Raw genomic sequence first — 24,126 nt, 5'->3', positions numbered from 1 at the left:
GAAACTGAGGTACAGAGAGGTTAAAGTAACTTGGTAAGGGATCCCTTTAATAGTAAGTGATGGTGCCAGAGTTTGAATCTAGGATCAAGCGTCTGTTTCCAGTCACTATTCTATATCTTTTAAGCAAAACAAAACAAAAAAGTACGTGTTTTAAATAATTTACATCAAGTATTTTTTTAAAATTTGTACATATTTATACTTCTGGAATCGATTCAATAAACTGTCTTATACCCAGTCTGCTTTTTTCCCTTTAGACATTAATTAACAAGAACATAAAATATCAGGTACTTATTGGTACACTAACATCTTATAATTAGCTTTTCAAAACTTTGAATATAGCTATGAATATATGAAGATGTTTTGTTTAAAATAATTAGTGTATATAGTGGTACCTTGCACAAATAACCACTGTACAAAAGCATATTACAATAAAAATATAGGCATACATACAAAGCAATAATTATTTTTTAAAAGAAACTGAACCAAGCAATGATTACAGATGTTGAAATACTATGCAATCCAAATAACTTAAAATAGTAATTTATACCTAATTTTCCCCTGTTCTGTCAAGTCTCCATCACTATGCAATATTGTTGTTAGCAATCTTAAAGTAGAAGTTCCTGATTTACTGTGATTATTCTTCATTCCAAGTAGCCATCGAACCATCATTTTAATCGCCTGTATCTATTTAAAAGACAAATTCACAAGTAAAACATTGCTACATTTTAAAGAAATTCTGTATCAAGCTTAATTTAAAAAATATGTTTTTAATCGATGCCTTTTAAAGGGGAAAAAAGGAAAAGAAAAAGGAATTATTCTTTTCTATGTCTATGAAGATAACTCTGAATGTTTAAAATTAAACATGCCTCACCTCCTAGGTAACTGACAAATGAATGATTTAACAAAAGACTTTGTGTGTGTGTGATTTTCATTTTCCTCAACATAGCCTCTACACTTTATAACCCTCAGTAAAATCATACTAACTATGCTAGGCAAAAAAGTTAAGTTCCAAACTATAAATTATATTCAATCTTTTGTGTCTAAGAGATGATACCACCTCACATTTGTACTGTTTTTATAATTACGAAGTACCTAAGTTATTTGCAACAACCCTTTTTGAAGGGACGCATATTACTTCTTCTTTTCTTCACACATTATCTTAGCTTTTTACAGCTCTAAGTCACAGGGACTGAGTGGGTCTTGTCTTCTGCAGTGGCATGTTCCAGTCCCCCTTAAAATGCCTTTCCTGTTCCATTTAGTAATTATGAACTTAAGTGCAGGTGACCAGCCTTCCAGTCAGTGCTGCTCAACCGTACAAAACTGCTGCTTGAAACCAATGCTAAGAAAACAGATTTATACTGGAACTTGAAAGAATCAAGCATCATTCAATGATAAAGGAAGGGATGCTCTAAAGGTCTCTATCAGAATCTGAAGCTGGAATAATGTGATAAAGTAGTTAATAATATGAAACATAAACACCCCTTCCAAAAAGATTTATAAGAAATTACAACTAGAAAAACAACAATATTTATTGTATTTGTTCATGGCCTTCACATCTTGGGCAGCGCATTGAGGTGAAGTCTACAAAAAAAATCAAAATAAAAAGTTTTATCAAGTCCTTTGGGAAAGATAAAGAGTCTTCAAACCTGAATTACCATTTTTACTGAACAGCAGATGTACATAAGAAAACCAGCATTGTCTTTTGCCATTTAATGGTTGATATCTAAGCAGCAGCAACATGGAGGTAGTTTAAAAACTCTTTTTTTTTTTCTTCTCAAATTAGATTACATGCAGCTGCCCTCAAGGCCTTAGGTTTCTCATCATTGCCTTATACTCACAGTACATGGGTTAATGTCATACTATAAATATAAAAACTCGAATGATTTTAATAGCCATCTTAGTAACGGGAATAGAAATTTTAACACCTATATTAAAAATATATTAAATATATCTAAATAAATAAATCTATATATATATTACTCACTTTGACCATTGTTTCAGGAGAAACTTCTTCATCTGGAACCCAAAGCTTAGTTGTCTTTTTTCCTGGAAGCTAAACAAAAATTAAGGACTTTACAATGTGAACATGATTTCTCATGTTTAATATATAGTGAATGAATGAAATCTGTATCTTCTGGAGTGACAGTTATTATATGTAGGTGAAAAAAAACACACCTTTCTAACCCTATTACTCAAAAAGGCTGAAAGGCATAACTCACTAGCATCCACATTCAGCACTTATACATCCTCATCAGTTGGGTCTCTCTGCGTGGAGGTGGATTGACTTTAACATCCTACATACACTCCTATAAAAACCCGTTTTGAGACTGATTCAATTATTTAAGGCAGCTTGGCAAGGTCTAGGATAAAATCAACGAAACCATAAAGTGTAATTCTTAAATAAGGGAAAAGGCATACACAAAGAACCTTGAGCAGGGGAAAAATTGAAAAGGTTTGCATTTGAAGGTAACAAAAAAAAAGCATTAGTATTTTCATAGCTAAGTCCCACCAAAATGGCCACACACACACACACACACACACACACACACAGTCACAAAGAGCAAAAAAACAAAAGAGGCCCAATAGGAGACCAAATTATAGAAAATTTTTGGAAAAAAACAAAACAAAATATACAGTAAAAAATTAACAGAGCTAGAAGGTTTGTCTCCCTACAAGCACAGAAAAGAAACACCTGCCAAATAAGGAGGGTCTTCCCCCCCCCCCCCCCCCGCCCCAGGACAATCACAGAAAAAACTTGAAATGATAAACTGCAGCTAATGAAAGATGTGAATTTAGAGTGGCAGCCAGGAAATTGAGTTAAGGTGACAGAAACGCTGAACCCAACGTTGGAAGCCTGCAGATCCCATTTTTACTCCCAGCTCATGTGTGTTAATTCTAAAGGCAGTCTAGGAAACAGAAATCAAACCCTCTGACAACAGGATCCAGAAGGCAAACTCTGCAAACATCATCCACTTTAAAATTTAGGGTGTTTAACAAGGGCTCTACTCTTTATTGGGCTCATAGTTGTAATTTTTTTTTTCTTTCAGCTCGGTAACAGTGATGAAAATATTTATCAACCTCTCAGCCTTTCATCTTCAAAGTCAGCTATCATGTGTATAAGCTATCACGTGTATAAGAAAAAACATCAGAGCACCAAACTCAAATCTCTTTATTTCTCATCTCACAGTGGTTCTCAACCTTCTGGCCCTTTAAATACAGTTCCTCATGTTGTGACCCAACCATAAAATTATTTTCATTGCGACCTAACCAGTTTGGCTCAGTGGATGGGGCATCGGCCTGCGGACTGAAGGGTCCCAGGTTCGATTCCGGTCAAGGGCATGTGCCTTGGTTGTGGGCACATCCCCAGTGGGGGGTGTGCAGGAGGCAGCTGATCGATGTTTCTCTCTCATCGATGTTTCTAGCTCTCTATCCTTCTCCCTTCCTCCCTGTAAAAAATCAATAAAATATATTTAAAAAAATTATTTTCATTGCTACTTCATAACTGTAATGTTGCTACTGTTATGAATCATAATGTAAATATCTGATATGCAGAATGGTCTTAGGCGACCCCTGTGAAAGGGTCGTTCGACCGCCAAAAGGGTTGCGACCCACAGGTTGAGAATCACTGCTTTAGAAACTTTGCCCTGCCAAATCTCATTGCTTTGGTGTCTGTTGCCTTCAAACTGATTTTTAAAAATATTTTGTCCATTCTTTTTATTTGTTCCAGTGGGGATATAGGTTCAAGACAACCTAGTCAGGTCTTGTCAGATACAGAACTTTCACCTTTTTAAATTCATTTATTTGTTTTATTTTATGTTATATTTATACAAAGGAATATACAGGGTTGAGCAAAAGTAGGTTTACAGTTATAATACAGATAATACAATAATAGTAACACAAAAATAAACTCTGTGTTCCACATACAACCATAATCCTACTTTTGCCCACCCCTGTATGTATATAACATTTGTATCACTTGTTTTATAATACAACAATGAACACCTATGAACTGTTAGTACCTGGTTTTATTACTCGCCAAACCTTCCTGTATTTTTTCTGCCTTAGATAAGCACTGTGTTGAATTTTGGGTTTATTATTTCCCAACTAAAACAAAACACCACTTTACCGAATATATCTCTCTAAACAGCATACTTGTTTAGTTTTGCTAGTTCTTGAAGCTCATAAGCTATGTTATACTGTATATATTCTAGGTGACTTGCTTTTATTACACATTTGTTTCTTAGAATAGTCCTTGTTATTAAATCTAACTGTAGTTCATTCATTTGTTATTCTGTGTTATATCACGCAAAATAACTCTATTTATTCTCTTAATGGACATTTGGAATATTTCCATTTCTTTCCTATAAATGTTCTTATAGAGGCATCCTGATACTATTGGCAAGAATTTCTCTAGGTTATATTCACACGAGTGAAACTGATGAATCGCAGTGTGTACATGCATTTAATTTTATTATCAAAATATTTTTCAAAATGGTTAAAACTTATTTTCCTCCTATAGGCAGTATATAACACCAATTCTTGTCATACTTCTTAATTTCTCCCATCTGATTGATGGAGTGTCTCATTATAGTTTTAATTTGCATTTTCCTGGTTATTAATCCTATATAATAAAAGGCTAATATGCAAATTGCCCCCTAGGGAGTTCGACTGGGAGTTTGCTTGCTCGAAATGACGTACGCTGACCTCCAGGGGGCTGCACAGAACATGGTGGGCGACCAGCGGTGATGGCGCATAGGTGGTGAGGGAAGGGGGAGGCGGGGAGGTGGGGAACCTGATTGGCCCTGATCACTGGCCAGGCCTAAGGACCTTACCTGTGCATGAATTTAGTGCACTGGGCCTCTAGTTAAGTTTTTATGTCTAGTCACCAATTTCATGTTGCCTCCTTTCCAAAATCATTTTGATGTCTTTTTTTCAGAGGTAATCTTTACACATATTAATACTTTTCTCAGGTACATGTTGCAATACCTTCATAAAATCTCATTTATGGTGTGTCTTTTACTCCCTTTATGGTGTTCTTTGAACAAAAGTTATCAATTAAAATGTAGCTAAATTGGCCATTCTTTTTGTAGTTAATTTTTTTTACATCTTTTTAAAAAAATTCTTTCCTATTTCAATGTCATAAAAACAGTCCCCTGTATGTTGTTTTAAAACTTTTAAGGTTTTTAACATGGCCTAAAAATTCAATCTATTTGGAATTGATTGCTTTCTCTGTATGCTGTGATTTAAGGATTCCATTTCTTTTTACTTCCCATAGAATAACACAATTTATTGAAAAATCTCTCCTTTCAGTCATCTGCAATGCTACTACTCATATCAGATATTGCTTCTATTAAAATTTTTTAAAAAAATGTTTTTATTGATTTCAGAGAAAATACGGGAGACAGAGAGAGAATCATTGATTGGCTGCTTCCTGGCATGCCAGCTACTGGGGATTGAGCCCTAAACCCAGGCATGTGCCCTGACTAGGAATCAAACCATAACCTCCTGGTTCATGGGTCAATATTCAACCACTGAGCACACCTACCAGACCCCTCTATTCTTTTTCATTGCTTTGTCAGTCTGCTTATCCACGAGATGTCTTTCACGAAAGTTTTACAATTTTCTCTGTAAAGAAAATTTTACAAGTTCTATTGTACAACTTTGTTAGGTACTTTGGTTAAAATTAGGTTTTATGTTTACGGTTAATTTGGGCAATTATTTTGTAGCTTTGATTTTATATCCATCTTTCTTGCTAAACTCTTTTTAATCATATTTCTGAAAGATGTCAGTTTTAAATATTTTCTAATCCTTTAATATTTTATTTCTATATATTCCTTATATTTGTACATGTACATTTTTTCATTTCATCTTAATCTTTTTTTCCCAAGTTTTCTGCTGTGATGATGTACATTTTAACCTTTTTTCCAAAATCATTTTTGTTTTGGTTTATTTAGATATTATTCTGCTAGTTGCATAAATGTCCATAGATTTTATATCTTATTGTGGTACAAAATTTTTTGGACACTACATGAATTTCTTGTTTATTACATCAGTATCCAATTTAAATCCATATTCTGTTTAATGCTTTTCATATTGACTGATATATTTTTCCTTCCTATTATTTTTAGATTTTGTCTCTCATTAGTTTAGTTGCATCTGTTGGTTTTTATTTTATTACTAGGGGCCCGGTGCACAAAATTAATGCAGGGGGGTGTGTCCCTCAGCCGTGCCTGCACCCTCTCCAATCTGGGACCCCTTGGGGGATGTCCGACTGTTTAGGCCCAATCCTGGTGGGTTCAGGCCTAAACCGACAGTCAGACATCTCTCTCACAATCTGGGACTGCTGGCTCCTAACCGCTCGCCTACCTGCCTGCCTGATTACCCCTAATGGCTTCTGCTTGCCAGCCTGATCGCCACCTAACCACTCCCCTGCTGGCCTGGTCACACCCAACTGCCCTTCCCTGCTGGCCTGGTCACCCCCAACTGCCCTCCCCTGCCAGCCTCATTGCCCACAACTGCCCTCCCCTGCTGGCCATCTTGTGGTGGCCATCTTGTGATGACGTCGTGCGAGGATGTGACATCACCTAGGCTTTTATTATATAGGATTTTTGAACCCATCTGCCAGTCTATTGGTATTATCAGGATAACCTTTCAGTTTATTTTTTCTATTTGTAATAATTTATGAAGACTGAATTTTTTCTTGTGAATTAAATATTTTAGTGGAGTATATCTTTGAGTAACTCAAAATGGCGACAGAAAATTTACAAAATTGTTTTTTTGAAATGTAGTCTTGCAGCTGAGAAATCTAAAGTTAATCTGATTCTTTTTTTTTTTTTGGTAGGTTGCCTCATGGGGACTTTTTGACATCCTTAGTTCAGAAATTTTAGCAGAATATGTCTACTGTGATTCCACTTTCATTTTTTCCACTTTATACTTTGAAGGTACTTCTCAACCAAAGAACTGCTTTTTAAGCTTTATCTAAATTTTCAGCTCTATGAGTTTGGGGTATTTGCCTGCTGGATTTTAGAGATACCTGTCCTGTTGCCAGAGGGTTATCTGAGCTGGTATTTGGTTTCTATTTCATAGGCTGCTTCTAGAAACCACACATTATCAGCTGTGGGTAAAATAGGATCTCAACGCTTCCAAGATTGGGATCAGCATTTTTGTCACCTTAATTTAATTTCCAGGCTGTCACTGTAAATTCAATTCTCAGTACCTAAAGTTTATCTTTTGTCCTGAAAACAACAATAAAACAACTCCTTTGGCAGGTGCTTCCTTTATGTGTTTATATGAATATGTAAGCCATAGTCTACCTGTGTTAATTTTTAACATATGATCTCTCTTACATGTGAAATCTAAAAAAAAACAGAAACAAAACATAACCCCAATAACAATAACAACAAAAACCCAACTTAGATACAGAGGACAGATTGGTAGTTGCAAGAGCAGGGGGTGAGGGACAGGTGAATCGGATCAAAAGGTACAACCTTACAGTTATAATATAAATAAGTCACTGAATATATTTTTATATGTACACATTTTATATTTTTATATTTACATTTGCATGTTATATATTTTATATTTACATATTTCATATTTTTATCTATTTATATTATATGTTATTATATTTGTATTATATATTTGAAAACTGCTAACAGAATAGATATCATAAGTTCTCACCACAGAAAAATAATTACTGTGCTGATCATTTCACAATACATACAAATACTGAATCATTATGTTGACATCTAAAACTAATATAATGATGTATATATCAATTTTTAAAAATTAAAGAACTTGAAGAAGTGAAAAGACAATCTACAGAATGAGAGAAAATATTTGCAAATCATATATCTGATAAGAGACTTGTATCTAGAATATATAAAGACCTATTACAACTCAACAAAAAGATAAATAAAGCAATAAAAGGTCAAAAGATATGAATAGTCATTCCTCCAAAAAAGATACAGAAATAGGTACAAAGCACATTAGATGCCCAATTTCATTAGCCATTAGAAAATGCAAATCAAAACCACAATTAGATACCACTTCATATTCAGCAGGACGGCTATAATCAAATTAACAAAAAAAAAACAACTTGGTAAGGATGTTAAGAAATTAAAACTTTCGTACACTGCTGGTGGGGAAGGTAAAATGGTGTAGCCATTGTGAAAACAGTTCAGCAGTTCCTCAAAAGTTAAAACAAAATTACCATATAATCCAGCAAATCTACTCTTAGATATGTACTCCAAAGAACTAAAATTAGATATGCAAACAAATACTCAGACACAAAATTCATAGCAGCACTATTCACAATAGTGAATTATAAATTCAAAAGGTGGAAACAATCCAAATGTCCAACAATGAAGGAATGCATAAACAAATTGTGGTAAACACATACAAAAGAATATTATTCATCCATAAAATGAAATGAAGCACTGATACATGCTACAATGAAGATGAACCTCAAAAACATTAAAAATTAGACACAAGGTCACATATTGTATGATTTTCTTTATAGGAAATATTCAGAACAGGTAAATCCATTTGGACAAAAAGATTGGTGGTTGCCAGAGGCAGGAGGAAATATTTAGGGAGTGACTACTTAATGAAAATGGAACTAGATAAACATGGTGATTGTACAACACAGTGAATGTACTGTACTAAATGCTACTTGAATTGTATACTTTAAAATAGCTAATTTATGTCATATGAATTTCATGTATTTTTTTTAAAGCAGCAGGGAAGAAAGTCATCAATAAATGGTGCTGAGTCAGATGGAAATAAAAATGAATCTGGACATCTATCTCAAACCATATACAAAAATCAATTCCAAGTGTACTAGAGTTAAATGTGAAAATTAAAACAAGAAAGTTTCTAGAGCAACTGTCCAATAGAACTCTCTGAGATGGTGGAGATGTTCTGTGCTAATACTATTCGTATGTGGCTACTGAGCACTTGAGATGTGTGAACATATTTATAATTATAGTTAGTTTATTTAAACAAAATTTAAATAGCTATATGTGAATAGTGGCTAGCATATAGGCTGGGGCAAAAGTAGGTCCACAGTTGTTTGCATGGAAAATAATATAATAATTAATAAATAATAATATAAACTCTGTTTCACATACTCAAAACTGTAAACCTACTTTTGTCCTACCCTAAATATCTGTTTTTTCCTGAACATAACACCCATGATAAAGTTTAATTTATATATCAGGCACTGTAAGATATCAACAATCTGTACGAATAAAAGGGTAGTATGCTAATTAGACCAGGCATATTCCGGATGACCATCCGGACATCCTTCCAGACAAAGCCGCAGTGGCTGCCTGAGGCTCAGGCAAGCCGTGGATGGTGGCAGCCCTGCCAGGGCCGGCCTGAGGCTCAGGAAAGCCAGAGATGGTGGCTGCCCAGCCACCCAGGGCCAGCCTGCTGCTCCCCAGCGGCCTGAGGCTCAGTTAGGGGGCGATCAGGCTGGCAGGGGAGCAGTTAGGGTGAGATCAGGCCAGCAGGGGAGCCGTTAGGGCATCAGGCTGGCAGGCAGAGGCAGTTAGGGGCGATCAGGCAGGCAGATAGGCAAGTGGTTAGGAGCCAGCGGTCCCGGATTGCAGAGGGTGTAGGCCGGGCTGAGGGACACCCCTCTGCACAAATTTCATGCACCGGGCCTCTCGTAACTAATAAAAAAAACAATTGTAACAATATACTGTGACAGAAGTTATGTGAATGTGGTTACTTTCTCAATCTCCCAAAATATCTTATTGTTCTGTATGTACCACATGGAGACGCTGGACAAAGGGATGATTCACATCCCGGGCAAGACAGGACAGCAAGATATTTCAACAGGCTACTCAGAAAGGTGAAAGATTTGAAACTTACAAATTGGTTATTTCTGGAATTTTCTATTTAATATTTTCAGAATGCAACTGAGTATGGGTAACTGAAATGGAAAAAAACGCAATTGCAGATGATGGGGGACAACTGTACTCACAAATGGAAGACAGACAAGATCATTCTTTCTTTCCCAATGTTTCCTCTCAGAGCTCTCTTAATTAATTCTCTATTGTATATAGGGAAAGGAACAACTACTGTCATGACAACCATACTGTGAACAAGCTTGTCAGTCTTCACATTTTAAAAAAGAGATGTCATAAAAAATTAAATCCTTGTAAAGTTGAAAACAGAATCAGGTGATATTTTGTAGTTATCAAGGAATGTATTTCAGATTACATGACTTGGCTCAACTAAAGAGATGTTTCAATGTTGTTTTACTTATAATGGAGAGATAGCATAAGATAAGAAAACCTAAAATAAGGCAGCCAAGTGGAAGTGTTATGTCATTTCACTTCTCTTTGCTATATAAAATTTTAGAAGATAACATTATGAAGAACACGAGTCTAAAGGATATAAATAACTTACCCGATCATTCATGAGAAGATCTTTCACAATGAAAGTAGCTACCAAAGACTTCAAAGGAGCAGCAAATTGATCAGGTGCAAGGAGAGCAATGTGACCAATAGTAACCAATGGGGTTATAAGATGTTCCAGATTGCTTGGATCTAGGCTCTTATGCAGAGGCTGAAAATGAGGAAAGGAATATATCCAACTTTATAAATCCTATATAATAAAAGCTTAATACGCTAAGTGTCTGGTCATCCATTCAACCAATCAAAGTGTAATATGCTAAGGCTGCTCAATCTCAACTGCTCACTATGTTATTTATGTCTAGAAAGTAACGTTTAAATATTTTTGGTTTTGCTCACGTCATATTTAGAGGTAGGTAAAGAAACATTTCAGCACAAAAAATCATATATTTAATGACCACATATATGAATATGTTAGAGATAGCTGGGCTCACCAATATCCTCTTCTTTTCTACTTCCTGACTATAGGTGCAGCCTCCTATAGTTAGATGAGGATATGTGAATAAGTCTGGTTAACAGAATGGGAGTAAAACTGAGGTATGTCATGCCTACACTGAGGCAGGTATGCTCAATGTGTCTTCTCCATATTCTCCCTCCTTACTCACTGGCTGGCTGAACAGCAAGGATTCAGTGGGACTTAAAGGGAAGCCATTAATCAAAAAGAGTTAGTGTGCCTAAGCCACTGGTCAGAATGCAATCCAAACAGCCTAATGGTCTTTTTCAGGAGCAAGAAAAAGCTTTTATTATGTATAGTCACATGCATTTCTTGTGGATTTTCATAGCATCAAATACTGCATTTCTAACTAATAAAATTATTTCATTTTTCTGACAGGAAACCCAACCAATAATATGCATTTTGTAGTGAAAAAGGATGAAGCTCCTCATATACAGAATGATATATAAAATGTATTGCTAAATTTTAAAAATCAAATATTCATAAGAGTGACTATAGTATGCTATCACTGCTATAGAGTAGGAGACAAAATGTGTATGTCTGTATTTATATTATTTGTATATGAATAAAACCTCTCCAAAAAAGTACATTAGAAACTGATAACATTGGTTGCCTCTGAGAAAGGGAACTAGGTGGCTGGGGATACAGGAGTGGGGTGCAGCACAAAACTTTTTACTATTTGGATATTTGTTTTGTATCTTTTGATGTGAAAAAAGTGAATAGACTAGCTATTAGAAATTTTCATAACAGGTGTTTTTTTTTGTTAATCATCACCTGCGGATATTTTTTTCTATTGATTTTTGGGGAGAGTAAAAGAGAGAGGGAAAGAGAGAAACATGTGAGAGAAACACATTGGTTGCCTCCTGCAAGCGCTCTTACCGGGGCCTGGGCAGGGGAGGAGCCTGCAACCAAGGTACGTTACCTTGACTGGAATCGAACCTGGGAACCTTTGGTCCTCAGGCCAACGCTCTATCCACTGAGCCAAACTGGCTATGGCCGTAACAGATTTTAATGAAGAATTGATGCTCTATCCTCCCATACTGAACACCAAGATATCTTAAGTTTGAAAAAACAATACAGAACTGTTCTTTCCCAACATATCAGGGCAATATAAAGCTTCATTTAATCAAATGTATATTTAGCTCTGGCCCCTTTGGCTCAGTGGTTAGAGTGTCAGCCCTTGGCCCAAAAGGTCACAGGTTCAATTTCCAGTCAAGAGCAGATACCTAGGTTGCAGGTTCCATCCCTAACCCAGTCGGGGTATGTGATGTCCATCTTGCTTTCGCCCTCCTCCCTCCCTTCTACTCTCTCTAAAAATCAATGGAAAAAATATCCTCGGGTGAGGATTTTTAAAAATAGTATATTTACATGAATGTACTTTTTGCTATTCTTGATGACTTCCCTCAATACTTCCACTGCACATAAATTCCAGCTTGCTGTTTATATTATAGACAAAAATCTGATAGTGTAAATTAGTTTCAATTAGTTTATTATAGTAGTGTGAACATTTTCCACAATAAAATGATAAAATCATTTCTGAAAAAGCAAAATTAATGGCCAGAGCCTGTATTATTAGTAACCTCATAAAGGTCACATATTTCTATGAAACCTTTTTTCAGAAAGCCAGCCAACCTTATATGTGACAGTAAGAGGATTACATTATTAATAAAGGTTTCCTAATACTACATGTATTGGTATAAATACAATGTATAAGGTATAAATATAATATACAATGTATAAATATAAATAAATGTCAAAAATATTATACAATTGTTTGATATCTAAATTTTAGTTGGCACAAAGCATTCATTAATAGCAATTATACTGATGCAATTCTAAACATACAGCAGGTACTCGAATAATGTCATTTTCTTGAGATGCCACAGGAACTTAACTCTTGTTTATATCAATCAGCCAATGGTAAAATTGTTGTTGTTTTTTTTAATTGTTTTTGTTATACACCATTTCACTTAACTTAGCATAACCCATCAATAAAGTTGAAGACTTACTGTATACTATAAAATGATGTATCTCCAAATGCGAACATTCTGTATTCTATAAAATCATTAGTATTTGTTTTTTTAACTATAACATATGAAATAAAAATTCTTTTTCTCTTTACCTCAAATATCTGTGCAAACTGGGTCTCTTTACTAGAAAATATTGCATGGATACAATGAATAGCATATTTGGCTTGACGGGGAGGTCCTTTTTTAGATTTGTGATGTAAAACAGGAAGCAAAGCTCTAAAAAAAAGAAGAAGAAAGTAAATCACAAAAATCAGCATGACTTCCACTAGGCACTTTAATGTTTACATTTTTAAAGTAACATTTTGTAAGAACAAAAAAGTCACATCACTTTCAATCATCTATACTTTTGCTTTATTAATATCTATATTAAAAATACAACCCAAATACAAATATTTTCCTTTTTACTTAACAATTACAAATACAAATAAGAATGATGTTTAATGTGAGTCCTACTAGTCTTTTCTCTTTTATCCTCACTGCTATCATTCCAGCTAACCTGCCACCTTACATATAAGACTACTGTAAAGGGACCTAATTGTTGGACCTAATTGTTCCTTCTTTCGGAAGTTTCCCTTTCTCTCCAGTTCATCTTTCAATTGGTCCCAGAACAATCTATATAAAGGGAAGTTTGATTATTTAACCAAAACAAATTGAGTGCTTACTATGTGCCAGGCAGTATTAAAAGTCCAAAATCCTTGCCTTCATGATACCAGCATATTGGGAACAACACAAATGATAATACATAAATTAGCAAAATATGTGTCATGTCAAATTGTGATAACTGCTGTAGAGGAAAATAAACAGAGGATAGAAATATGTAAGAGTGTTAACATTTCAAATAGGGTGATTACAGAAGACCTTTCTGATAAAGTTAATTGAGCAGAGTTCTGAGGGAGTTAGGGAGTGAATCATGTAGCTACCTAGAAAAACATTCATGTATCATATCATTATACTACACAAAAACTTAATATAGATACTAAGTCAGAACTTCTTAGCTCAACCATTTTTCAAAAAATCAGAGTGAGATAAACTTCTGAATCCTCCTCCTTGCCTAATACCAACCCAATTCTCCAGTACTAAGAAATCAGAGAGACAATAATGCATCACAATCATAATAAAGTCTCAGAAAAGATATCAACAGCAAAATATGCTAAAAAGACACATGACAAATTGATGGGAAATTGTGCATTTCATATTAGAGAGAAGGGATTAAAATCCTTAACACGTAAAGTCCTTCCACAAATAGAGAATGAAAAGACCAACAATCTCATGGAAAAATGGTTGGATATAAAGAGTAGAAAGCTCTTCAAAAAAAGCTAGACAAACTGCCCCATGATATGTGAAAGGATGTTTACCTTCACTTATTTTAAAAAAATACAAATTAAATTATTCTGAGAGGACTTCTGCTTTAGATTATGACAGTATATCTGAGACTGTATTTACTCTATCTTAAACAAGTAGAAAACAAGATACAATATGTTAAAGGTTTCAGACACTGGGCCCTAAAAGATGAGAAACTAGAAGAGCCCTAAATCTGCTCCCACATACTGCATAGAGGTAGTTTCCAGACTGTAGTGCAAACAGAAGTAACCAGAATAGAGCCTATCGGTCACATGGCCTTGAGGGAAACAGAGACAGGAGGTTAACGGAGGCCAAGGGAGCTATACTTTATGTGGCAGAATACCACAGAGCAGGGAGCTACAAAGAGTGAAAGAGAGCTTGAGTTCTGGGCATCCCAAGAGGGATAGCCCCAAGTCTCTGGCTAAATAATGAGCAATGCCATGCATGAGTACCAGGAAAAGAACATTGAAAAGCTGTAGGCCAAAAAAAGCCCTTACACACAGGGCTGGTAATATTTCATGTTTCCACCAGCCAACCTTGTCATTTATAACCAGGAGAAAATTAATCAATACAAACAGGTCTAGAAATGGCACAGGTGATGGAATTAGCAAAGACATCAACCCAGCCATTATAAATATGCTCCATATGCTCAAGAAAGTAAGAAGAAAATATAAACACAATGAGCACAGAAGTGAAATACATAAAAAGACCCAAATGTAATATATGGAGTGAGCAAAAGCAGGTTTACAATTGTTTGTATGGAAAAATATATAATACAAAAATAGAAATCCAAGATGGTGGCCAACAGGACGGCAGTGAGGAAGAGTGTGAGTGATGGACATGTGAGGCATGTGTGTATGTGTGAGTGAGGGACAGTTATTCCGCAGGACTGTTGGGGACTGGCGGACCAGGCTCCCCTAGCCGGGCAGCCTCTAGTACCGCTGAAATCTCTCCCAGGGAGCCCAGCCTCACCTCTACCTGGGGAGACCTCGGACACCACCTGGGACCCTACAGCTACACTGGCCAGGGACCAGCTGACTCATGTGAGAACCCACAAACTCCGAGACTCCAGCCTTCTCAGCTGTGGGAGCCTAAAAAGTTTGTCGCGGGGGAGACAAAAATGGCAGCCAAATAGGCAGACAGGTCCAGCGCCTTCTCATGGAGCAGATAGAAGAAACAGCTGAATTGAATAACATCCACCCGGAACTGGCGAATTAAACACAGCTAATGAGACAATCCGTGAATGGAAAGGTCAGAGGTCGCCTGAAGTGTGGTGGGATCGGGGTTCTGGGCTGGAGGGAGAAATGCATGTAGCCGGGACTAGAGTATCGGTGGGAAACTGCACTGCACCAACTCTGTGTCCCTTGGGGACATGTGTAGCACTCGACTGTGGAAGGGGTCCACAGGGCTGCGAACAGCCTGGGATTCTAGATCTAAGCCCACAGCCGTGGGAGGCTGCACCAGAAAGGCAGGCTGAAGTTCTGCACTGGCCGTGCAGTGCTGGGTGATGAGAGACATGCAGCAGCGTGGTTGCTCTGTCTTTGTATTTTCCTTGCTTTCACTTGCTAAACCCAGTGCATAGGATTTTTCAATTACAAACACTCACCAAGGATGCGGAGCTGGGGAAGGTGGTTTTGTGGAGCTGGGGAGCAAAATATGCGGATGCGATCAGGAAGCCAGCTCTGGGATAGTCCGATCCCTCCAACCCTGAACAGACATTTTTCTCCCGAAGACCAGGCCCCTCCTAGCAGCACAGCCGCACTCAACCTTGAGCTCGGCAGGGAAACAAAGATTCAAAATATCCCCAGGTAGTCCTTGGGGACTTGGTTGAGGGGAAATTTGGTCCCGGAAACTAATACAGAAACACCGCCACCTAGAGGCCGTGTCAGAAATAGACGCTTGTGTAAATATGACTGAAAGCAGGCAGGAAAACAAAGCTGGCAGATTGATCCCGCCTGCCTGAAACCAAGGCTGTGGTGTCTGACATAGAGGAGCAATGGATCACTGGGAACTAAACACAGTGCTGACTACCTAACAGGAAACCGAGACATGGCAGACAGAACAATAGAGGGGGGTCTTAAACCAGCCTCCAATGGACATTAAAACAGCTGAAGTGAACGAACTTCACTACTTCACTTTTTAAAAAATAGGTTTTTATTGATTTCAGACAGGAAGGGAGAGGAAGAGAGTGACAGAAAAATCAATGAGAGAAAATCAATGAATGGCTTCCTCTTGCATGCCCGCTACCAGTGATTGAGCCCACAACCCAGGCATGTGCCTTGAACCAGAATCAAAACTGGGATCCTTCAGTCTGCAGGCCGACAGTCTATCCACTGACCCAAATGGGCTAGGGCAGTGGTCGGCAAATTCATTAGTCAACAGAGCCAAATATCAACAGTACAACGACTGAAATTTCTTTTGAGAGCCAGCTTTTTTAAACTTAAACTATATAGGTAGGTACATTGTTATTAACTTAATTAGGGTACTCTTAAGGCTTAGGAAGAGCCACACTCAAGAGGCCAAAGAGCCGCATGTGGCTCGCGAGCCGCAGATTAGTGTTCTACATTCTATTTCTATTATCGTTATTCTGCTCTATCTCATTTTTTCCTTTATGCCAACCCTTTTTTCACTTCCCCCTTTTCATCCTGTTTCGCTTCTCCTGTTCCTGCTTCAGTTTTTCTCTCTCCTTTCTTTTCACTCCTTGTTAAAAACTGATTTTCTTTACCTCCTTTACTGACGCATTACTATCATAGTAGTCTCTGTTGGCTGACTCATATGTCTAATTTCCTCTCCCCTGCTCCAAGACCATACACCCTTCTCGTTTCTATTTCTTCGCTAGTCAACGTTTTTTTCTAGTTGTTGTTTTTTTATTTTTTTATTTTATGCTTTTGTTTTTCTCGCCTCGCATATTCTCTTCTTCTACTAATAGTTTAATTACTTTCATTCACCAAACACAGGCCTATCTGCTCTCTATTCTTTTTCCAAAAATAGATGAATATATAGATAAAAGGGAAAAATATTTATATATATATATATTTATATATATATATATATATATATATATATATATATATATAAACTTTTATACACACACACGTATATATACATATATATACACACACACACACACACACACACACACACACACACACACTAGAGGCCCAGTGCACAGATTTGTGCACTGGTAGGTTCCCTCGGCCTGGCCTGTGGGGATCGGGCCAAAACTGGCTCTCTGACATCCCCCTAAGGGTCCCGGGTTGCAAAAGGGCAGTTCTTGGGTGACACACACTGGAATCGGGCTCCCTCCTCTCTGGTTCCGGGTGTGGCACCCGAGAACCGCAACTGCCAAGTCACCACAGCTCGGCAGCTCCTGTTGAGCTTCTGCCCCCTGGTGGTCAATGCATGTCATAGCAACCAGTCGGAGCATCTGCCCCCTGGTGGTCTTTGCGCATCATGGCTACTGGTAGATGGTCGAACAGTCAGATGGTCACTTAGGCTTTTATATATATAGATTTTTAAATATATATATTTTTAATTTTTATTATTATTTTTATTTTATTAATTTTTTAATTGAGTATTTTGTTTTTTATTTTCCTTCTTATACACTCATTCTCTTTCTACCTCCTTTATACTGAATCATGGCCATTCTCCTATTCATTCAATTCCTTTACATTACCTTCTGGAAATAAGCTCTGCCTCTTTAGACTCAGCTCCCCTCCTTTTTGTCTAGGTGTTTGTTGTTTGCATTTTTTGGTTTAGATGTTGGTTTTTTGGAGTTTTCCCCCACATATGTATATTTTTCCCCTTCTTTCTTCTAATTTTTCTTTTCTCTCTTACCATTTTTTCCTTTTCTCAATATCATTTTTGCACTCTTTTCTCTTCCCTAATTCTCTTATCTCTGGTGGTTTCCTTAATTTGGGGTTATCGGTGTCGTGAATACATTCGTGTTTTGTTCCCTCTGTGTCATGTCTTGGAGTATTTTGTGCCTTTTGGTAAACATGATAGAGAGTGATCCACATAATCAGACAACCTGAGAGTAGCGAAAATGGAGAGACAAATAAACAGCTCCCATACCAAAGAAAAGGAGAAATCACCAGAAAAGGAAGTAAACAAAATAGAGGAAAGCAATTTGTCAGAGAAAGAATTCAGAGCAATGGCCATAAAGATGCTTAAAAGGATGAAAGACAAATTCAACAATATGTGTAAAAATGAAGAGGAAATGAAGAACAAGGAAGTAGAAATGAAGAATGACATAGCTGCATAAAGAATGCAATAGAAAGCATCAACAGTAGACCAGAAGAAGCTGAGGACCGCATCAGTGAGCTAGAAGATAAGGTAGGAAAAAACACACAGGCAGAGCAGCAACTGGAAAAACACAAAAACAGGAGGAGAGCCTAAGGGAGCTTTGGGACAACACGAAATGAAACAATATCTGCTAATAGTAGGGGTGCCAGAAGAAGAGGAAACTGAACAAGGAAAAGAAAACCTGTTTGAAGAAATATTGACAGAAAATTTCCCTGATATTGGAAAGAAAAATGTCACCCAAGTTCAAGGAACACACTGAGTCCCAAACAAGATGAACCCAAAAAGACCAATACCAAGCCACATCATAATTAAATTGGCAAACACCAACGACAAAATAAGAATCTTAAAGGCTGCCAGAGAGAGACAGAAAGTTACCTATAAGGGATCTCCTATTAGACTATCAACTGATTTCTCAACAGAAACACATCAGGCAAGACGGGAATGGAATGAAATATACAAAGGGATGCAAAGCAAGGGTTTGGTTCCAAGAATACTATAATCAGCAAGGCTATCATTCAAAATTGAAGGTGAAATCAGGAGCTTCACAGACAAAAAAGGACTAAGGGAGTTTATTACCACCAAAACAACAAGGCAAGAAATTATAAAGGGACTACTGTAAAAAGAAGAAACAGGGAAGAAGGAACACAGGCACAAAAAATAAAAATGGTGACAAAAAAGTACCTATCAATAATAACCTTAAATATAAATGGACCAAATGCCCCAATCTAAAGACATAAGGTAGCTAAGTGGGTAAGAAAACATGACCCATATATCTGCTGTCTACAGGAAACCCACCTCAGAACAAAGGACTCACACAGACTGGTAGTGAAGGGATGGAAAAAAATTTTCAGGCGAAAGGAAATGAAAAAAAGCAAAAAAGAAAAGCTGGGGTAGCCATACTTATATCTGACAAATTAGACCTCAAAGTGAAGGCCATAACAAGAGATAAGAAAGGCTACTTCATAATACTAAAGGGTCAATTCAACAAGAGGATATAACTCTGGTGAACATATATACATGCAATACAGGAGCACCCAAATACATAAAAAAACTTCTGGAGGATATCAAGGGAGAGATTGACAGCAATACAGTCATAGTAGGGGACTTTAATACCCCCATTAACACCACTAGATAAATCCTCTAAATAAAAAATCAGCAAAGAAACATCTATCCTAAATGAGTCACTAGATCAGATGGAATTAATTGACATATTCAGAACATTTCACTCCAAAGATACAGAATATACATTCTTCTCAAGTGCACACAGGACATTTTCAAAGATACACCACATATTGGGACACAGGCAAGTCTTCAAATTGAAGAAGATACAACTCATATCAAGCATCTTCTCAGATCATAATAGCAAAATATTAGACATCAACTACAATAAAAACAATGAAAAAAACAACAACAAATATTGATTGGGTTACCAAAGAGATCAAAGTAATAAAAAGCATCCTGGTAACAAACGACAATGAAAGCACAACAATCCAAAATCTATGGTACACAGTGAAAGCAGTCTGGAGAGGGAAGTTCATTGAAAAAAGAGAGAGGAAGACATAAAGAAATGAAAGAACACATTATGTTCATGGATTGGTAGAATCAACATCATTAAAATGTCCATACTACCCAAAGCAATCTATAGATTGAATGCACTCCCCATTAAAATACAACAGCATATTTCACAGACTTAGAACAAACTCTCCAAAAATTCACCTGGAACAAAAAAAGACCCCAAATAGCCACAGCAATCCTGAGAAAGAAGAAAAGTGTTGGAGGGATCACAATACCAGATATTAAGCTATATTACAAAGCCACAGTTTTCAAAACAAGCTGGTACTGGCAAGAACAGACATAAAGACCAATGGAATAGAAGAGAGAACCCAGAAATAGACCCAATCTATTATGCTCAATTAATATTTGACAAAGGAGGCATGAACATACAAGGGAGTCAAGACAGCCTGTTCAATAAATTCTGCTTGGAAATTTGGTCAGATGCATGCAAAAAAAATGAAACTAGACCACTAACTTACACCATACACAAAAAACAAACTCAAAATAGTTAAATGACTTAAAATGTAAGATGGGAAACCATAAAAATATTAGAAGACTCCATAGGCCAGCAGTCGCCAACCTTTTGGACCTCATAGGTCACCGGTGGTCCCCGGACCACCGGTTGGCATAGGATAGCAAAATATCAGACATATGTCATAGCAACATCTTTACCGATACAGCTCCTAGGGCAATGGAAACTAAGGAGAAAATAAACAAATGGGACTACATCAAAATAAAAAGCTTCTGCAAAGCAAAAGAAACCATCAACAAAAACAATAAGAAAGCCCACTGCATGGGAGAACATATTTGCCAATGTTACCTCCGATAAGGGTTTAATCTCCAAAATTTACAGGGAACTCATACAACTTAAAAAAAGGAAGATAAACAATCCAATCAAAAAATGGGCAAAGCACCTAAATAGGTCCTTTTCGAAAGAGGACATACAGAAGGCCAAGAGACATATGAAAACATGCTCAAAGTCATTAATCATCCGAGAGATGCAAATCAAACAACAATGAGGTAACATCTCACACCTGTCATAATGGCTATCATCAACAAATGACAAGTGCTGGGGAGGATGTAGAGAAAAAGGAACACTCGTGCACTGCTGGTGGGAATGCAGACTGGTGCAGCCACTGTGGAAAACAGTATGGAGTTTCCTCAAAAAGTTAAAAATGGAACTCCCATTTTACCCAGTAATCCCACTAGGACTATATCCCAAGAAACAGAAAAACCAATCAGAAAGGGTATATGCACCCCTATGTTCATAGCAGCACAAGTTACAATAGCTAAGATTTGGAAACAGCCTAAGTGCCCATCAGCAGATGAGTAGATTAAAACTGTGGTACATCTACACAATGGAATACTATGCTGTTATAAAAAAGAAAGAAGTTTTACCATTTGCAACAGCATGGATGGATCTGGAGAGCATTATGTTAAGTGAAATAAGCCTGTCATAGAAAGATAAATATCACATGATCTCAGTCATTTGTGGGATATAATGATCAACATAAACTGATGAACAAAAAATAGATCTAGAGACAAGGTAGCACTGAGCAGAACATCCAACATCAGAGAGAAGGCAGGGAAGGGGGGATGATTAGAGATCAACCAAAGGACTTGTATGCATGCATATTAGCATAACCCCATGGTTGGCAAACTGTGGCTCACGAACCACATGCAGCTCTTTGGCCCCTTGAGTGTGGCTCTTCCACAAAATACCACGTGCGGGCGCGCACGTACAGTGGATTGAAACTTCGTGGCCCATGCGCAGAAGTCAGTATTTTGTGGAAGAGCCGGTATTTTGTGGAAGAGCCACACTCAAGGGGCCAAAGAGCCGCATGTGGCACGCGAGCCATGGTGACTTGGCAGCTGCCGTTCTTGGGTGACGCACCCGGAACTAGAAAGGAGGAAGTCTGATTCTGGGGTGCGCCACTCGAGAACCACCCTCTTGCAATCCAGGACTCCTAGGGGGATGTCAGAGAGCCAGTTTCGGCCTGATCCCCGCAGGCCAGGCTGATGGAACCCACCAGTGCACGAATCTGTGCACTGGGCCTCTAGTGTTCAATAAGAGTGGTGAGAGTGGGCATCCATGTCGTATTCCTGATCTTAGAGGAAAAGCTTTCAGTTTTTTACCATTGAGTATGATATTAGCTGATAATTTATCAAAGGTGGTCTTTATTACATTGAGGTACTTTCCTTCTATTCCTAATTTATTGAGTGTTTTAATCATAAATGGATGTTTTATCTTATCAAATGCTTTATTTGCATCTGCGGATAAGATCATAGATTTTTACCCTTTCTTTTGTTAATGTGGTGTATTACATTGATTGATTTGCCTATGTTGAACCATCCTTGTGCCCCTGGAATGAACCCAACTTGATTGTGATGCATTATTTTTTAGATGTACTGTTGTATTCATTTTGTTAGTATTTTGTTTAAGATTTTTACATCTGTACTTATCAGAGATATTGGTCTGTAGTTTTCTTTCTTTTTTTTTTTTTGTTATCTTTGCCAGGTTTGGTATTAGGATTATACTGGCCTCATAGAATGTGCTAGGAAGTATTGCCTCATCTTCAATATTTTTTTGGAAGAGTTTGAGAAGGATAGATTTTAAATCTACTTTGAATATCTGGTAGAATTCCCTAGTTAGGGATAATGTCGAGTCACTGTACTACTACTGTACACCTGAAACTAATATAACACTGTATACCAATTATACAAAAAAAGATAGCATGAGAAGTTGTAAGCTTATCCAATGTTTTCTTCACTCAATAAAACAGAAAACAGAAATAAACCAAAATAATAAACAAAGAAAAAGAAAAACAATTTCAAGAATTATGAAGTACTAGACAGTCTTAGAAGTTAGTGAAATATAAATGAAGCAACTACCTTCTGACTACTTTTTCTGTTAGTAAGTTTTCATGAAAAGGAATCCTTTATTCCCTCATTAAAATAATTTTCTCCTTTCAAATTCAAGTTTTTCTTCCTTGGGGATGATCACATACATGCAGAAAAATGCAAACAAAACCAAAAAATGCATTAAAAACAGTAGGAAAAAAACTCAAGAATTCTACTACCCTGAATTTCTTTTAACATTTTGGTGAACATACTTCGAAAATTTCTCCGTATATACATACATACATATACTAAATGAGGATAAAAATACTATTTGAAAACTTTTTCACCCAACAATGTTGTAGAGAACTCCTATATCACGTATTACTAAGCACTATTCTTTCTAATAGTCACATAATTCTTTAGTGGATGGCTATACAACTGATGTAACCCATCTCCTACTGATGAGCATTTAGATGGTCTTATTCTTTATTTAAATCTTAACAATAAACAAACAAATAAACCTTAACAATAAAACCATGATATAACATCCCTGTGCTAGCTATTTACTTAACTCTGAGCTTTAAGCCTATCCTATAATCTGCTCTGAGATTGGAAGCTATAAACCTGCAAATTACATTCCCCAGAATCCCTCAAAAGCTGGCTTCCTACTGGTTCTTCTAATTAAAGACACAAGAGCTTCTTCAGACATTCTGTGCAGTAGCTTTACTGCCACTTCCACTCCCCACCTCCTTCCTTGCAACTGTCAAGCCACCCCTACTGACAGTTAGTTGATGTTGACAGGGCTCTTCCACCACTGGGCAGTACTTAACACCACTTCTTCCTTGTTGTTTCTTCAAACATCTGTATTAATTATTTATGTTTAAAATACCTAGTATGGTTTCTATTTCTCTGACTGGACCCTGAACCATATAATCATTATGTAGACATTTTTTCTAATCATCTCTGGGATGAGTTCCTAAAAGTGAAACAGCCGTGTTAAAGACTACACACATTTTAAGTTGGTATATATTAACAAACCAGAAAAACTGCATCAATTTATACTCCAACCAAGAGAACATCACTGGAATGCTAGCTAATACTGGTTATAGTAGTTTACAGTGTTTTTATTTGTTTTTCTCTCCATTACTATTAGCAGGCATAAATGTCTTTTCTTGAT

The 24,126-nt window shown here is 36.9% G+C and overlaps 1 protein-coding gene across 9 annotated transcripts in view; it reads right to left on the bottom strand.

Moving 5' to 3' along the window:
• Nucleotides 1–24,126, bottom strand: part of PDS5B (PDS5 cohesin associated factor B) — a 238,784-nt gene that overhangs the window by 56,857 nt on the left and 157,801 nt on the right. For all 9 annotated transcript variants that reach the window (XR_002827660.1, XM_014449724.2, XM_023748999.1 and 6 more), the window contains 4 exons: nucleotides 13,001–13,124; nucleotides 10,420–10,578; nucleotides 1,985–2,053; nucleotides 548–684 (listed from right to left, as the gene is read on the bottom strand). Coding sequence is in view for 8 of the 9 variants with exons in the window: in XM_014449724.2 (XP_014305210.1) it covers nucleotides 548–684; nucleotides 1,985–2,053; nucleotides 10,420–10,578; nucleotides 13,001–13,124 (489 nt within the window). In the remaining variant the exon portion in view is untranslated. The remainder of the gene's footprint in view (nucleotides 1–547; nucleotides 685–1,984; nucleotides 2,054–10,419; nucleotides 10,579–13,000; nucleotides 13,125–24,126) is intronic.

This window comes from Myotis lucifugus, unplaced genomic scaffold, assembly GCF_000147115.1.
Source record: "Myotis lucifugus unplaced genomic scaffold, Myoluc2.0 scaffold_7, whole genome shotgun sequence".
In the NCBI taxonomy this organism is placed as follows: Eukaryota; Metazoa; Chordata; class Mammalia; order Chiroptera; family Vespertilionidae; genus Myotis; species Myotis lucifugus.
Note: the sequence above shows the minus strand (reverse complement) of the source record. Positions and strands in the feature narration are given on the sequence as shown.